Source organism: Antechinus flavipes, chromosome 4 (genome assembly GCF_016432865.1).
Source record: "Antechinus flavipes isolate AdamAnt ecotype Samford, QLD, Australia chromosome 4, AdamAnt_v2, whole genome shotgun sequence".
Taxonomy (NCBI): domain Eukaryota; kingdom Metazoa; phylum Chordata; class Mammalia; order Dasyuromorphia; family Dasyuridae; genus Antechinus; species Antechinus flavipes.
In genome coordinates, this window is record NC_067401.1 from 118,185,189 (window position 1) to 118,203,437 (window position 18,249).

The 18,249-nt window shown below is 34.1% G+C and overlaps 1 protein-coding gene across 2 annotated transcripts in view; it reads left to right on the forward strand.

The window, feature by feature from the left end:
* The first annotated feature begins 126 nt into the window (after window positions 1–126).
* SKA2 (spindle and kinetochore associated complex subunit 2) overlaps window positions 127–18,249 on the forward strand; it is a 56,981-nt gene continuing 38,858 nt past the window's right edge. The window contains exon 1 of one of the 2 annotated variants that reach the window (XM_051994149.1): window positions 127–237. In XM_051994149.1, coding sequence (XP_051850109.1) covers window positions 205–237 — 33 coding nt within the window. In that variant the 5' untranslated portion in view covers window positions 127–204. Of the gene's footprint in view, window positions 238–1,228; window positions 1,646–18,249 lie in introns of those variants that run through there. The other variant, XM_051994148.1, reaches the window with a different exon arrangement.

Consider the following 18,249-nt stretch of genomic DNA (forward strand, 5'->3'; position numbering starts at 1 on the left):
GTCTTCGCCCAATAGAAGGGCTTGTTTCATTCTGAAGGGAGGGACCCAGGCTCCAATGGGCGGGCAGTGAAGAAGCGGGAAAGCCAATGGATGCACCGCGCTGAGTGACAGCTGTCCAATGGGAATGCTCCGTGCTAGCATCGTTTGAGTTCGAGGGCTTAACCACTGCCGCCGCCGCCGCCTGAGGAATGTCAACTATTCAACATGGAGGCGGCGGTCACTAAGCTGGAAGTGATGGTGAGTGCAAAGCGAAGGAGACCGACTTGTGCACTTTTCTCACCAGGAGAAGGAGAAAGCACGATAAAGTCTCTGGAAACTCTGGGCGATTCGGGTTGCCCCGGTACTTGATTTCCACCCTCTCCTCCCTTGCTGAAGGGAGTCGCCTTCGCCAGGGCCCGTTTAACCGCCGCGGGGAACGAGTTACATCCGGGGAACGCGGGAGGGAAATGGCGGGAGGATTTGGGGCTGTGGAATTCTATCTCCCTAGATGGGATGCATGAATGGTGTAGCCCAAGCGTTCCCTCCCCTCCGTGGAGGGGGCAGATGGTGCAGCCCGCGTCCCGAGTTTCCCCCTTGAAGGTGTGAATGGATCGGTCTCAGTGTGCCTGGAGAAGGGGCGGGGTTGGTCCATTCACATGCTATGGAGGGGGGTTGGTGGGAAGAATCGGGGTCTGGAAAGGGGGGGGGGCGGCACGGAATGTCTTTCGGGTTGAACCATTTACCCTCCCGCAGGGGGGCTCCGGTAGGCCGGTTTATTTCCAACGTGGCTGTTCGGCTTGCTCCGTTCACACACCCCCTAGAGGGGGGTGGGTCGGCAGGAGAGCTCGTGTATCTGCTTGCGAATCCTACCTCGCGTGGGGAGGAGAGATTGAGAGAGGCGTGTGCGGACGGCGGGAAGCAGACGGCACTCTACCTCCTGGCCGTGGCTGGGTGGGGGGTGGGGAGCGGGTCGTACCATTCGTTCCCCATAGATCGGTTTCATTCATCACCAGGAGTGGGAGGGAGGGGACTGGACTGGAAGCTACTCGCGCCGAGGAGAGGGGTGACTTTGGAATGGAGGGGGAGGTCGCTGAGGCGGGCTGGAGGGGGCCAAGCTAGGGGGCCCTTTTTTCCTTCCTTTCCTCCCTTCCTTCCTTTCTTTCAAGGTGCCTTCTTTTTTTTTTTTTTCCTCTTTCTCCTTCCCTCCTACTCCTCTCTACCTCCTTTCCCCCATTTCCTTGTTCCCTTCTCCTTCCCCTCCCCCATGGTCCGCGTCTTCATTCTCCAGCAGACTTCCCGTGGGGCGGGGGGTGGGGGGGGAGCGCTCCATACTTTGGGGGAAGGGATCCCAGGCTTGAATCCCCTCCCCCTCGCTCGCTTTCCCCCTCCACCGGGAGCTTCTCGAGAGAGAGAGAGAGACGACCTTCCTTCCTCACCAACCGCCACGCCTCTCTTCGCTTTGCCTCGCCTCGCCGTGCTGCTGCTTCGGCTACTTGGGTGCATGTGCTGCTTGCCCCCCCTTTCACCTCAACAGCTGCCCAGGCTTCGTTTTGACGCCTTGATTGGCACGAGCCAGGGGGGATTCGGGGAGGAGAAGCACCCCGCTCCTCGCCCCATCCCTCCCTTTCTCTCATCCCCTTCGCAGCCCGCTTTGAGCGTTAGAAAGGTATTTAATATGAGGCCTTGATTAAGGTGGGAGGTGTAGTGGCGCCTAGTGTTTTAACTTTTAATCCTCTCGTGCAGTTTTTCAAATGTTCACTGACCAGGTTGTTAATTTTGAATAGCTACCGTGTCAAATAATTAGAAAACGGTTTAGTGAGATATTGTTCTTTCCCTGTCTCCCAAACTTTCAAAAATCCTAATAAGGAGAATAAGATCAGTTCTCAGATTTATACTGCACTTTAAAAAAAATGCAGCCAAGTTTAGTGGGTTCTGGGATTTTTCCCCACATGGAAGATTCTTTTAGAAACGAAACAGCAGTTTTACTTTTCCTCATGAAAACTATCAGTTAATGAAAGCTTTATTCAATTCCCAATTAATAAGAATGTAATGTTAATAAACCGAGACCAATGCTGATAGCCAAGTACTGCCGCACATAATGAAGTACATATGGCACTTTAAACTTAAGAGTCGTGCCCATTGTAGATTCTTACTGAGTGAATTGGATCAACTTTAAAACAAGTAAAACCAATGAGGAAGGGCCGGACTGCTGGAGAATCCCAGGATTCTGTCCGGAATTGAGATTAGATTGTTAGAAGTCTTGGGCAGAACAGAAAAAGATCCCTTTGGATACATTTTGAGACGCTAAAGAAAGAAAAGTAATCTAGCAAATGGGAGAGAATTTAGGGTGTGGTTTGGAGGAATGTGAGGAGTTGGAAGCGGAACAAGAGAAAGAAGGAGAGGAGTAGATGCTTGAATCGAAGGTGTCTAAGCTAGGGCTCAAGCGTGAGATAAGAGATCTAGTAGTGGGAAGCTTTGGGGATGAAGATGGAAAAAAGTATGTGCGATGTGGACTGAAGTGGGAAACCTGCAGATAACAGTTTTCCTGTGTTGGTACTTCAGCTTCTAGAGTAAAGCTGCTGCTAATTTGGCACAGGGGAAAAACATCCAACCTCTTTTGAGTAGACCAATAGTTTTCATTCTATATTTCATAAAAAATGGGACCTACTAAAATTTACTTTCATTCTAGTGTAATTGTGATAGTTTCAGTGTAATCGTGATGTTTCCTAAATTATCATTTTGAAATTGTGTATATTCCTTTGTGTATTCGTGAAGGACTTTCACTTTTCTTGGTTCTGTTTTGGGCAGTGGATTTCCAATCAGAGACATTGTGTTAGCCTTCTAGTTTTTTTTTTGTTGTTATTCTTTTACGTTAAAAATTAATTTAGGTTAATTTTAGATAATGAAATTTTCTTAAGGTCAAAAAGTTAAAATTTTATCTTATGAATTATTTTAGAAATAATTGTGTTTTTCATGTGATGAACTAGTAAATTCTTTGTAGAATATAATGTAATCATTTCCCCATCATCAGGATGAAGGAAACTACAGATATAAATTCTTACTGTTGCAGAAGAATCACAAATGAGGCAGCTGAGGTTCACAAACAACTCTGCAACTTTTGGGTTAGCTAGTACAGACTTGTTTGTCTAGCCTTTACCCATTCCCAGCAACTCTCCCAAATGTATGAATTTTAAAAATAATTTGCCATAGTTAAAAAGAGCCCCAAACCATGACAATTCACCCTAGCAACCACTTTGTAAATTTGTAAATAGAAGTTTTGGCAAATTAATTCTGCCAATATGATCAGTCACTTCAATTACATATGTTTCTGTACTATTTCAAGAGTATCTTTAGCAAACCCTAACAACTGTTCAACTGTTAGTCATTTTCATTAGGTGAACATTCATGAATGATATAAGCAATAGTTCACATATGGCTTGAACTTGTCTTAGTTCAGGTTTCTAGTAGAGAATACTGCTTAATTATACTGCTTAAGTTTAAATTCTTGCCATCTATAAATATGAATGTTGTTTTCTGTGCTAAACTTTTTTTTCTCCTGCATATTATTGAGTAATCAATTAATCATTTTGTATTGTTTATGCTTATGGTTAATCATTCTTAACCTTTCTGGGATAAATCCACTCAAAAATAATTAAGCTCAAAGTATACAGATAAAAATTAAGAATTTTTTGAACCCAACAATCAACAGTTAGTTAATAAACCCAGCTGCCTTAAAAAAATCAAATAGATCCTGAAATTTAATCACTAAACTGTTATATATATATATTTATATATATATAAATAAAAATGCATGGGGTTTCCTTCTGTTTCACAAATTGTATAGTTTCCAGTGTGTGGTATCTGCATATTTTCTCATTTCTTTCTGTAACATTTTTAAGATTAGTTTTTTCTCACCTAGTTCTTGGGAATGAAGATGTTTAATGCCATCCTTAATATCCTTTTAAAACATAATGGCAAACTTTTTTGGCATTGTTATTATTTTTAGAGCACCTTGAGGACAGATAAACTATTTTCGCTTTTCTTTGGATCCCTGGCCTATAGTAAGCACTTAATAAATGCTTACTTACTGACTAAGACTTTATTTTAAGATTAGTAAAATCTTCTCTTTCAAGAATGTAACAAATATATTTAGGTTATCTAATAATACTGTCAACAAGCATAAATATTAAAACCATATCCTTTAGTTTCAACCTTCAGAGTATATATTTTATACTGAATTTTTCTTGCTAGATGTTTCAAGTAATACATTTTCAGTGGCCTCTGATTTAATTTCAATTCCTGCCTTAATCCTTTTTAAAAGTTCTCTTTATATTAGAATAAGGGATCTTAAGTGTGGATGGAATAGACTTTATTATCTAGGAAAACATCCTTTTTGAAGGTGGGATTAGAAAGGAGAATTGAGGAGGAAAGAAAGCTCATATTTGATTTTTTTTTTCTTTAAATTTCTTGAAAAGTATATTTTATTAATTGAGTTGTAAAATCTGAGAAACCAGATTTGGGATTCTTTGGAATTATATTGTATGTTTACTATTAAGGCTTTTAGTATTTTTCTTTTTTTTTTTTAAATTGATCAAATAATGTAACTGTGATTAAAAATTGCACTTCTTTTTTCCTCAGAGGTTTTGAGTATGAATCTTGAAAGGCATCATGGTTTCCTATCATGCTAAAAATAAATTATACTTTCCTATTTAATTCTGGAATTTTTACTTAAAATTGCTATAATAGCTTAGTCTAATTGGCATATGACTTATAAAAAAATGTGGTATTCATGATATGGTATTAATAACTCTAGAAGGAAAAACTTTGCCACAGACTTGGATAGCAAGTAGCCTGTTCTTCATAATTGATGATTTAAAATAATGGATGTTAACATTTGTAATATTGGTGTTAACATTGTTTTGCATACAAAAGATTTAAAGAAACTGACCATTTCTAACACAGTGGTGAACCATTTTAATCCTTTTATTTAACTGTTTAAAATGCAGGAAATTTCCTTTCTACTGAGTAGCCTTTATTCTACACAGAAATGGACATATCATAAAGGAGAGTTTGAGTAAGATTTAGCTCTGTTGATTATGATTTCAAAAGTGTTTTTGATTTGAAATAAGAAGCAGGAAGGATGAGCTAGTAGTGCTTACTGCACACTAATATTTGATGTTTTCTTAATCTATTTTTTCTTTAGTATGATTGGACATCTTATTGACTGAGTGGTATTTGTCTAGTGCCCTTTTTATGTTGTACTACTAGTGATCCTGCACAAGAAGCAGTGCAATGTTAAAAGGGCATTGGCCAGTGATACCGGTCACATTTCTGGGCTCTCACAACTGATTTTTCAATGGACTTTCATCATTGGGTTAGTTGCCCTTAAACAATGGAAGTAGATGATAGTGACTTGAAATCTGAGTTGTCTCCTGCATATTACTTTGTTACTTAAGTTTGTGGGGAAATGAAAGTGCTTTCCTACTATTAAAACTGGGAGGAATGTGGGAGGAATGTGGCAGGAATGGTAAGGAGAAAGTTGTTTAAATTTTGTTCAAAGACCAAAAAAATGCAGTTGGCTAACAGTAATAAAGGTTACTCTTTCGTATACATTGACTCATTAAACGTCAAGAAAACTATTGGTTGCTTTGTTGTTTAGAGCAAAGAAATAAGATAATTATTGATTATTCTCACCAAATTCTTAAAACAGAAAGAAGTGAAATGATAAGTACAATGAATGCACTGAAGGAATTTCTGGAAAGATAGGATTAATATAAAGAAATTGTACATCTTAATTATCTTACTATGCATTTGGTTCTTAGTAATTAAAAAGGAGATTCATTGCATAGCATTGCATAGTAAATAGAGAGCAAAAAGTCAAGTTAGTTTTTTATAGCATTCAGTCACACTTGATTTACATCCTAACGGAATTGAAATTTTTTTTACAATATCAATTAGTAGTTATTATCATGTGTATTTTGATATCTTATGACATGTTTTTAAAAATTCCACACTAAAACAGTGCTTCCAATAGGACATTAGTAAGAGTGAACAAGTCATTGTATAAGTTGGCATTTGAGTCCAATTTTTATACACATTGAGGTAAAGATTTTTGGGTTTGGGCTATCATGGTAATATTTTGGGATTTCTCATATCAAAAATGGCATCTTTACTGTAAATGTTATATACTTTTTAAAACCTCAGCGGGTGTTCTTTGTTCTTTATAATATTTCTTATGATAATACTGCTAACGAATGCTCTGACTTTATTGCACTACTGTACTTTACAGCTAGCAGTGCAATAGTATTGTCAAAGCATCTGAAAGCAGAATACACAGCAATATTTTGATTCATGCCTTATGACTAATGATTCCTTCAAAACTTGTGGGTAATTTTCACTTAATTTGTATATTTCCTAATTGTACCAGAAAGACATTTGTGATGAAATTATAATTTTATGTTATTAAGCTTTGTGATAATGCCTTAACTTAAATATTAAAATTTTAAATACATTTAAAGTAGAAATTTAAAAAATTAAATTTACAATTATGTGTTTTAGACTTATGTATTTATAAACTTAACTTTGAAAAGAATGCTTCTACATCTAAAGCTATAGTCTGGCAAAGTTAATGGTAACTTTCTCAAAAAAAAAATCCGTGTTTGTATGAATTAATTCAGTACAAATTTGTTTGTTTCAAAGACTCACAAAATGTTAATTAATTGAGACACATTGTCTTAACAGCAGTAAACGATAAAGGTGAACTTATTTAATTTGTCAGTCTATAAAGTGTCACCTTCCTAAAAACTGATATATTGTAGAGTTTGTTTTGCTTCCATAGATGTATTTTATTATTTTGTTATTATAAAAATTGCACCATAATCTTAATCCCTATTCAAACAAGTTTTGAAACTTGATTTTAGACAGGTTGAATATTTTTCTGATATGAAATGTTTTCTATGTTCCTTATAAACCTTTCCTTTTCAGCCTGTGAAAATCTACTATTCTAAACTGATGTCTTCTTGGAAACATTCACATTCATAGAAGATTCCAAGAGTGATAGAAAAATCTTTATTTGTGTTACAACAAATAAAATATAAGTTAAGAACCTCAAAGTATTTTAACTAATATACTTGTAAAATAATAAGATGGGGTTTGTTTTGTTTTGTTTTTCTAGTAAAAACTTTTTTATTTGATTTATTTTACGTGAGTTTCTTAGTTAAAATACACATTGACAAACACTGTTAATACAACAGCTGTTAATATAAACGTACAGTACAGAAACAGTCCTTGGTAGCATAATAAAAATACAGAAAAACACAATTGAAATTAAACTTAATTTTATACTTTTTCAACATTTAAAACCAATCTCTTCCATATTTCCTGTTAACACTTTCTTTTGTGCTTTTAATCTAGTTAGAAATTGCAAATCATTATAAATCTTAAGAGTCTGACACAAAATTGTGTTTATTTACAAATTAAAGTCTGTGAACTCAAGTAATTGCCTCAATGATCAGAAAACTGATGGATTGTTTTGGTACTGGCAAGTTTTCTTACAATTTATTTAACTAGTTATTCTAGCCAGCACTTTTTAGTTTGTCAAAAAGAATAGCTTTTTAAAAAAAATCCAGTCTATAACCACCAGTCTTGGACTCACTGTGTATAAAACATCTGGATAGTTTAAATTCTCTCACTAAAACTAGTTTGATATACTACGTCATAAAATTCTTGATTCTGAAAGTTTTTATGAAGGGTATAATTTGTTCAATTGATGAATATTCAGTTTACTAACTAGCTGTGAAATATTTTAAAATCAGTTATTAAAGTATAAAGATATTTCAATAGAAAGCCATTAATAAAGCATAGAAGAAGTAATTTCCAACTTCAGAATTCATTTTAATTCTGCTTGACTAATTACTGTGTAATTAGACCTTTAGGCAGATTAAGAACATTTGATAATTTTGAAAAAAAGCAGAAGAGTTTCCCTTAAGGAAACACTTACATGTTCTAACTAAAATGGGGACTATTTTAGTTTTTTGAGGCAAAAAAAAAAGCCCCTATCATGTCCATTTGAGTTCATTGGGACTATTAGTTCCAAATTTAGTTAGGCCATTAATAAAGAAAATGGCAGATGAGTTGAACAAAAGAGATGACACATGATGTTATTGTAAACTAAAATACAGAGTTGTAAGAATCGGAGAATACTTTTTAACTTGGATTCAGTTTCCTTTCTCCCTCTCCTACTTTTAAAAAATAATATTTTCTCCCAGTTATATGTAAAGACAGTTTTTTAACATTAAATATAAAAAACTTGAGTTCCAAATTTTCTCTCTCCCTTCTATATCCTTCCCCCTCCCTGAGACAGTAAGCATTTTGATATAGGCTATACCTGTTCAGTCATGTAAATCATATTACTGTGTGTTATATTACATATAACATGTAAAACATTATAGTCATGGGGTGTAGGGTAGACAGATTCAAAGTGGAAAAACACATACACAAAAACTACAAAAAATAGTATGCCTAATTCTGCATTCAGAATTTTTTTTTTTTTTTGGAAGTGGATAGTAGTTTTCATCTGGAGTCCTTTGGAATGATCTTGCATCATTATTGCTGAGAATAGCTAAACCACTTGGTCATCCTTACAATATTGCTGTAAATTGTAAACAGTGTTATTCTGGTTCTGTTCACTTCATATACATCTTTCCAGATTTTTAAACTTTCTCTTTGGATTAATTTTAAAAGTGAATATGAATTACAATTACAGCAAATCCCAAAAGTGCTTAGGAGCATTGTTAAATTGATATCTATGGTAATATGATTTTATAAAAACATGTATGATTTCATGTAGGACCCAATGTGACAACCTTCCATTCATATCTACAACACTTTAATACAATCTTTGTTTTATGAGCTATGTGGGTCATGTAGGTATGACCTGACAATAGTATATATGGAGGAAAGATTTGAACCCAAGCCTTCCTGATTTCAACCTCATTTCACTATTAGAATGGAAAGTTTAAAAATGAAGTAATTACCTTCCATATTAAAATATTCAAGATCAAATTTAAAGATAGTAGATCTCATTCAACAAACTTGGTGTCATATGCTAAGTTATGGTAATAGAATTACAAAAGTAAGATAGTGATTAGTCTCCAGTGGATTTATTTTGGGGTAACTGCAGGAGCACAGATTAATACATAAACAAATATGCAAAGTAAATTTCTATACCTGAGAAGGGAACAGCAAAATTGTGGTAAAGAACCAGCAATAGTAGAGATCCAGATTAATTTGTGGAGGAGTTAAGTACTTTAGCAGAGCTTTGGAAGAAAGTGAGGGTTTTTTCCTTTCCCCTCTATAGTATTTTATTTTTCCAAATACATGTGAAGATTTCAACATTCATTTTTATAAGGCTGTGTTCCAAATTTTTCTCCCTCCCTCCATCACTTTCCCCCTTCTCAAGACAGGAAGCAATCCAATATAGGTTAAATATGTGCAATTTTTAAAAACACTTACATATTTGTCGTGTGCAAGAAAAATCAGACTAAAAGGGAAAAAAACACAAGAAAGAAAAAGCAAACAAAAAGGTGAAAATAGTTCAGTCTTTACACTTCTCTCTCTGCATATGGATGGTATTTTCCACTCCACGGTTATTGGAATTGCTTTGGATCACTGAATTGCTGAGAAGAACCAAGTCTATTATAGTTGATGATCACACAAACTTAATTTTTGTGAAGACTGCTTTTCTGGTTCTGTTTGCTTTTCTCAGCGTCAATTCATGTAAATCTTTCAGGCTTTTCTAAAACATTCTGTTCATTTTTTATAAAACAATAATGTTCTGTTAACTTTTATATACCATAACTTATTCAGCCATTCCCCAAATGTTGGGTATCCACATATTTTCCAATTCTTTACTACCACAAAAAGAGCTGCTGCAACCATTTTTGCACAGCTCTATTTCCCTTTTTTATGATCTCTTTGGGATACAGACCCAGTAGTGATGCTGCTGGATCAAAGGGTTTTGTAGTTTGATAGCTCTTCCAAATTGCTCTCTAGAATGGTTTCACACCACCACCACCAACACATTAGTATCCCAGTTTTCCATATTTTCTCCAACATTTATTATTATCTTTTCCTCTTATCTTAACCAATCTGAGAGGCATGAAGTGGTACCACAGAATTGTCTTAGTTTTCTTTTCTCTAATCAATAATGATTTAGAGCATTTTTTCATTTATAAATTGCTTTAATTTCTTTATCTGAAAATTGTTCTTATCCTTTGACCATTTGCCAATTGGGGAATGACATTCTTATAAATTTGAGTCAGTTCTCTATATATTTTAGAAATAAGGCCTTTATGAGAAACATTGGCTATAAAAATTATTCCCAGCTTTCTGCTTCCCTTCTAATTTTAGCTGCCTTGATTTTGTTTGTGTAAAATCTTTTTAATTTAATGCAATCAAAATTAACCATTTTGCGTTTCTACGTCTTTAATCATAAGTTCTTTCCTTCTAAAATTGATGTTTCTAAGAAGTTAAATACATCCTGATAAAATCACTGATAAACACACTGGCTGTAAGAGGAAAAAACAAATAGCTAGAATGAAGAGTATATGATAAAGCATTGAGCCTGGGAAAGTTTACTGGTACCAAATTCATAAGGGCCTTCTATTTTATTCTAGAGACAAATGAAAGTATAGGAGCTTTTTGAATCAAGGGGGGAGGTGTGACATGGTTAGACTTATGCTATAGGAATGTCACTTTAGCATTAAAATAGCTAATCTGCATAGGATACATAAAAATATTGCTTTGAATACCAATGATTCCTTTTAATTTTTATCATTGCTATTTTCACAATACATTGGGGAATAATGAATAGTGTCACCCTTGAAGTCAGAGACACTGGCCTGAAATATTTCATAAGACCTTGGAAAAGTAATTTGAGATTATAGCTCTAGAGCTGGAAGGGACTTCAAAGGCCATCTAATCCCAACCCTCCAAAACAGATGAGGAAATTTGAGACCCAGAATGGTTTTAGAGTAACTCGTATCATACAAGTAGGCAGTACACCAGAAGTGAGATTTTAACCCAGGGCTTTTGACTTCAGAGCCAATACTCTTTCCATTATACCACACTTTGAGTAGTTCTAAGATTTAACCATCAAGTCAAAAGTTGGAATTTCCTTTGTTGTTTCAAAAAAGAAATTACAGGTCTTTGAACAATGCAGTTATCATTCCATAGTTCCTATTTTTAAGTTTAGACAATAGCTATCTCATAGCTATCCAAGGTGGTTAACATCCCATTTTACAGATGAGAAAACTGAAATTCAGATGTGGTATCTGATTCCTACCATATTAAACAATAAACGAGGGAATTGAATCAAAAAGCAGTATGACTTCAGGATCTGTGTACTTTGTAATCTTACACATTTCTCTATTTAAATATAATATATTTAAATAAATAAATATAAAAAATTTACAGATATCGATCATGATAGTCTATTTAAGTATAATAGACTATCATGATCGATATCTGTAAATTACTAAATGAGCATGGTCATTCATATCTCCAGTTCTAAAACTTTGACAATCTTTCTACTTGTTATTGAATCTATGTACCTATTTTCATTAGTTTCAAGAATGAATGTCCATTTCAGAAGCAGACTTTTACAGAAAAAAAGATGATATTTTATTAGCCTCATCCCTTTTTCCTATCATAATCTATCTCCTTTAACAATTTAGGATATTCAGGGGGCAGCTAGGTGATAACAATAGATGGAGCAATAGCCCTGAAGTCAAGAGGACCTGAGTTCAAATCCAGCCCCAGACTCTTAATACTTACTTAGGCAAGTCACTTAATAACTCCAATTGCCTAGTCCTCCAAAAAAAATTTTTTTTAAACAAACAAAAAAAAAACCCAATGTATGGTATTCCAACCACATTCAAAAAAGAAGTCAAATGTCCTAGTTATTTTTAATTCAGGGCTCACTAAAACCTTTTTGTTTTAAGTCTTGTAAATAAAATTGTTTCTAATATAAGTATACATTCTCCTCATTGTGTAGTTTACAATTTCTCATTGGGAAATCTCATTATCTTATAAAATCAGTCAGACTTGTTACATCTTAACAGTATTCTTTTCCCTCTTACTGGAGAGTGTAACCATAACTCCATTTAAGGATGGGAATAGGACTGAGGTATCTCGTTTTCCAATTATTTTGTATTTATTTGACTCCTTAATCACCCCCCATTTCTCACCCTCCTTTTTAGCTGTCTTTTGTTAGTTGTCTCCTTCCTTCCCCACTCGAGTATCTTTGCTAAGAATACTCGAAATAGGGGCAGAAGAATCTGACCCCCCTAGACATCAATAACAACTTCCCCCATTAGATTGTAAGCTTTTTGAAGTCAGAGACTTTATCTTATTTCTATCCACAGCATTTAATACCATGTCTGGCACATAGTATGTGATTAATAACTGTCCACTGACTATTGGTTAATTATTATACTTTCATTCCTAAATAAGCTTTGCATATTGAATATAATTTACTTTTATAATTAAAGATTTTATAGTACCTTCCTTGGTGTTATAATAATCATTTTAAAAATTCTCTTAAAATGTTTTATTAACTTAAACACTAAAAAAGATGAGTATATATATATATATATATATATATATAAAGATATATAAAGAACATACAGTTGTATGTGAAACTGACTATTACAGCTTGTTTTTAAGTATATGCTAAAAATAAGTATCATTTTATAATGTAGGAAATTGAACTGATTCTATAGCAATGCCAGATTATATCCTGGAAATTTATCTGTATTTAAAATAAATTCTGATACCAGTTTATTTTTATTTTTATTTTTTTGTCATTTGCCTCTTTACAGAATCAGGGTATGTGAATAGGTCCTGATTTAACTAAAAAGTTCTTAATTAAAGTTTTACTGGTCCTCAATCAGTAAGATACTTCTGTGTTGTTAATCTCCTGTCAAACGAAATAAAATAAGATCTTCACTCAATAGGTCCTATTAATTTGACTTTTGATTTGTTATATTGACTTTGATTTGTTAACATAGAATTTTGTTTGTTTTAAACCAGCTAATTTTTAAAAAATATTTATTGTGTAGGCTTGTTACATTGAGTTTTTTTATTCCAGAATGAAACGGTGTGAAACACTTTTCTTTTTCAAACTGAGCTCTATTATTTCAATATGTTGTATAAGAGTTCTTGAACTGAAAACTTAAACATTTTATGTCATATTTGCTTGTATGATACAACAGTACCATTTTCTTTTATTTTTGGAGGAAGATTATGAATATTTGATATCTATAGCTGAGAAATATAGCAGGGACATTCATGGCATAGATTTATACAGATGAGTTTACATAACATTTAAAAACTGCTTTAAAAGATACCAGAGATCTTGGGCATGGATCCAAGGACATCATTTGTAGGGAATGGGGATGATAATAGCTCATCGAAAAACCATTTCACTTCTAATGCCAAAATATACTGTTCTCTTCCTGAATCCCCCTCTCTTGGCCTCAAGTGTAGCTGCATTCCTTTTCTTTGACTTATTTCTCACCATTCACGAATGTTCTAATTGGAGCAGTGGGTGGAGTTGTATCTTGGAATGGATTTTAACCTTGGAAAAAAAGCCTTAATTTATTTTCCTCTGTGAAATGAATTTTCTTGCAATGTAATATACATCTTTTTGGTCACTCATAAGGTTAATCTGAAGTTAAATCTGAAGATAAAATACCAAGGAGCCAATTGCTTAGTCTTGCTGCCTTTAGTGCTTAAGGAGTTGTTAAAGGTTTTTAAGGACCTCAAGTAAAAAGTTACACCAAAATAACATAAGGATACCAAGCCTCTCTAGTTTGGAAAGAAAGTCCTTAGTGTCACCCCTCTGTACCTCACTTCAATTTGATCTTGATTCAGAAAAGTAGGGAAAGTTAGCCATTTTTGATCATCTCCTAGAGGTAAGGTGAAATGCCAAGGGTATCTGTGAAAGTTTGAGAAAGAGTGGATTTCACCAATGTAAGGACTGTGCTTTGTTCCCATAGGAGTGTATTCTTTGTGTTATTTCTTGAAGAATTTGCCTAGATTAATTAGAAGGGCAAAAAAGATGACATAATATTTCTTTTTAGTTTAAGTAGGCAAGAGCTTACTTAGTTTATTCTCCTCAGGATGGAGCCAATGTTCTGAAAATAAAAGTAGAAAGGTTATATTATGAAATATCTGTCACTTCTCTCTCTTTATTACTTAAATCTACATTTCCTATACTTTCATAGTTTTTGGAATGTTAGAGCTAGGAGAACAAAGAAAATGGGTCCTGAGAATGTATTGCTCAGAGTAAAGCTAGTTTGAATCTAGGTTTTGTTTGCCAAGTAAATGCTCATTCTTCTATCCCTTATTTTAAAAAATGCTTAAATATCTCTAATGCATGGAGATTCCAGGTTGGCTAATGTGTCCCAAACACTTTACTTAGCAGACAAAAAGTTACTTTGCCTTATTCCTTAATTCTTTGGGGATGACTATTGTTTATTCAATTTTTTTTTCCCTAAAAAGACAAAACTTTGAAAAGTTTGCATTGGAAAGTTAAGCTAGATAATTTAAGATTTACAAGGAGATACAAGAACATTTGAAACAAATCAGAAGTCCATCCAGATTAGTATTATGTCTGAAAATGGTAGTAAGGATATTCTGTAAGAATATTGCTTTCCATGACATGCTTCTGATTGGACAAGAATATAGCCCACATATCTCCCAAATTTTCCTTTGTAAGTGGTTAAGTTCTTATTCTTTTCATAGCAAGTTCCATCTGTTTACTATGTGGTACTCATAAATTTAGAATTGTTGTGTTTTTGTTTGTTTTGTTTTAAGAGAGCTTAATGGTTCTGATAAAGGCCTCATTTCTAAAATATATAGAGAATTGACTCAAATTTATAAGAATTCAAGCCATTCTCCAATTGATAAATGGTCAAAAGATATGAACAGATAATTTTCAAAGCACAGTCCTTACATTGGTCAAATCCACTCTTTCTCAAACTTTCTGTCAGATTGGTTAAGATGACAGAAAAGATAATGACAAATGTTGGAGAGGATGTGGGAAAACTAGGACACTAATATATCGTTGGTAGAATTGTGAATGGATCCAACCATTCTGGAGAATAATTTGGAATTATGCTCAAAAAGTTAATCAAACTATGCATACCCTTTGATCCAGCAGTGTTTCTACTGGGTTATATACTAAAGAGATCTTAAAAGAGGGGAAGGGACCCACATGTGCAAAAATGTTTGTGGCAGCCCTTTTTGTAATGGCAAGAAACTGGAAACTGAGTGGATGCCCATCAGTTGGAGAATGGCTGAGCAAATTATGATATATGAATGTTATGGAATATTGTTGTTCTATAAGAAATGATGAGCAGGCTAATTTTAGAGAGGTCTGGGGAGACTTACACGAACTAATGCAAAGTGACATGAGCAGAACCAGAAGACGATTGTTACACAGCAACAACAAGATTATATGATGATCAATTCTGATGGACAGGGCTCTTTCCAACAATGAGATGATTTGGATCGATTCCAATAATCTTGTGATGAAGAAAGCCATCTACACTCAGAGAGAGGCCTATGGGAACTGAGTGTGGATCACAATATAGCATTTTTACTCTTTCTATTGTTGTTTGTTTGCATTTTGTTTTCTTTCCCAGGTTTTTTTTTTGTTTTTTTTTTTTTTACCTTCTTGATCCGATTTTTCTTGTGTAGCAAGATAACTGCATAAAATATTTCAACATATTTAACATGTATTCGATTACCTGCTATCTGGGGGTGGGGAGGGGGGAAAGAGGAGAAAATTTGGAACAGAAGGTTTTGCAAGGGTCAGGGTTGAAAAATTACCCATGTAGAACTGATGCTAAGTGAAATGAGCAGAACCAGATCATTATATACCTCAACAATGATACTGTTTGAGGATGTATTCTGATGGAAGTGGATCTCTTCGATAAAGAGATCTAATTTAGTTTCAGTTGATCAAGGATGGACAGAAGCAGCTACACCCAAAAAAAGAACACTGGGGAATGAATATAAACTGCTTGCATCTTTGTTTTTCTTCCCTGGTTATTTATACCTTCTGAATCCAATTCTCCCTGTGCAACAAGAAAACTGTTTGGTTCTGCACACATATATTGTATCTAGGATATACTGTAACCTATTTAACATGTAAAGGACTGCTTGCCATCTGGGGGAGGGGGTGGAGGGAGGGAGGGGAAAAATCGGAATAGAAGTGAGTGCAAGGGATAATGCTGTAAAAAAATTACCCTGGCATGGGTTCTATCAATAAAGTTATTAAATAAATAAATACAAAAAGAAAAATTACCCATGTATATGTTTTGTAAATAAAAAACTTTAATTAAAAAAAAAGAAAGAAAGGAAATATCAAGTAATCAAGAAAGAGTCAAGTTTCAGTGAAATCCATACAAGTGGAAAGAGTAAGAAAAGAAAAGTTTTATTATAAAATCACGTGTTTTGTTTTTTAAAGAGAAAGAGCTTAGAAAATTCTATTTTTCTAGTTTGCCTATGAATAGATGGAAGCCCTAGCTCAACACTGAAATAGGTGAGCTGAAAAGACATTTTCTGTTTTCCTTATGTAATTTGTATTCAGAATCAAAATTTCAAAAATTCTTCCTACAGTTTCTAGTTAAGATTTTGGACCAAATATTTAGAAGTGAAGTTAGTTGACACAGATTCAATAAGAATTTATTTATTAAGTCCTATATGTTGGACATACACATATATTTAGTATGAAAATGAGATAACAAAGAAAGACTAGATTTGTTTGAAAGAATACTGTGAAAGAATTCTTATGTAATTAATGTGTCAATACTTTTTTACATTTTTTTCTTTTATGGCATGTTTTAATTAACACAAATTTATAAGGTTATAGAAAAATATTATAGAGGGACTAATGTCAAACAAAATCCTATATGATCAGAACTAGAGCTAAAAGAAACATTGGTGTCATCTAATGCAGCTCTTTTACTTTACAAATAAAGAATTGAAGCTTGGGAGAGTTATAGGCATATATTATTCTCACAGTATAGTTTTAGGCTATCCAAATGCATTATCAGATGCAGTAAAAATGTCTTAAAAGGTAGCTAGCAAAAATTATTTTTTTAAATTTAAGATACATTATTATATTTATACATTGTTTTTACATAAGTTTTTTCCTAGCACCCCTTACTCTCTCCCTGCCCGTAGAGACATTTCATATGACAGAATTTTTTAAAGACAGCAGAAGAGGAAAAAAAAATTAGTAAAACAGATCAATATATCTTCTTCCCGCCCCCGCAAAAAAAAAAAAAAAAATCTGAAAATATATTGTTTCATAGCTGTGGACCTTTCACTTCTACACAATTGGAGGGAGGTATCTTCGTATTTCTTCTGTTTTACAATTTTGCAGCATTTACTTTATGGTTGTTATTCTTTACATTTGCATTGTTGTAACCATTGTGTTAATGTTTTTTCTTTGTTTTTACTGCATTGCATCAGTTCATGTTAGTTTTTCCATGTTTCTCTGTATTCATCACTTTAATTCTTTCTTAAAGGCATATTTTGGGATATATGGAATTAAAATCATTCTTGACAGTGACCTCATCTGAATGGATTATCACATGTATATTATGTGTAACATTACATACACACCTATTTTAACAAACATGTAAAATAAGAAGAAATAGCACAATTCTTTGGAAGTGAAACTCAGTGATAAAAATACACTAGAGATATCCTTCCAACCTGCTGATATCTTTTGCTATAGTTTGTGTTTACAATCTTTAATTCCAATTTTACTTTCTACTTTACAAGTAGAAAAGAGAGTAGTTTAAAGAAATGATGTATCAAAGTGTTAGCTAGCTGTAGACCCTTGCTCTGGTAACCATTTGAAGATGTTTTTTCCCTAGACCCAAGTAACACATCATTTCTACATAATAGGTTGGAAGAATAGAAATTAAAATAAAGAGTTTTAGGAATGGAAAGGTTTGAGGCTTCTCAGAAATTTTATCAGTTTGCAAGAACTGAGTAATTACTGCGTATGTGCCAAGCACTGTACCAGGTACTAGATATACAAATATAAAAAAACCAGACCTTGTGTTCTATCTGGGAAAGCAAACAAGAATATATGGGGGGAGTGTGTGTGTGTGTGTGTGTGTGTGTGTGTTTTAAGGGAAATGGATTCAAAGCTGGAATAGTGGAATGGAGACCAAGAAAAGCCTT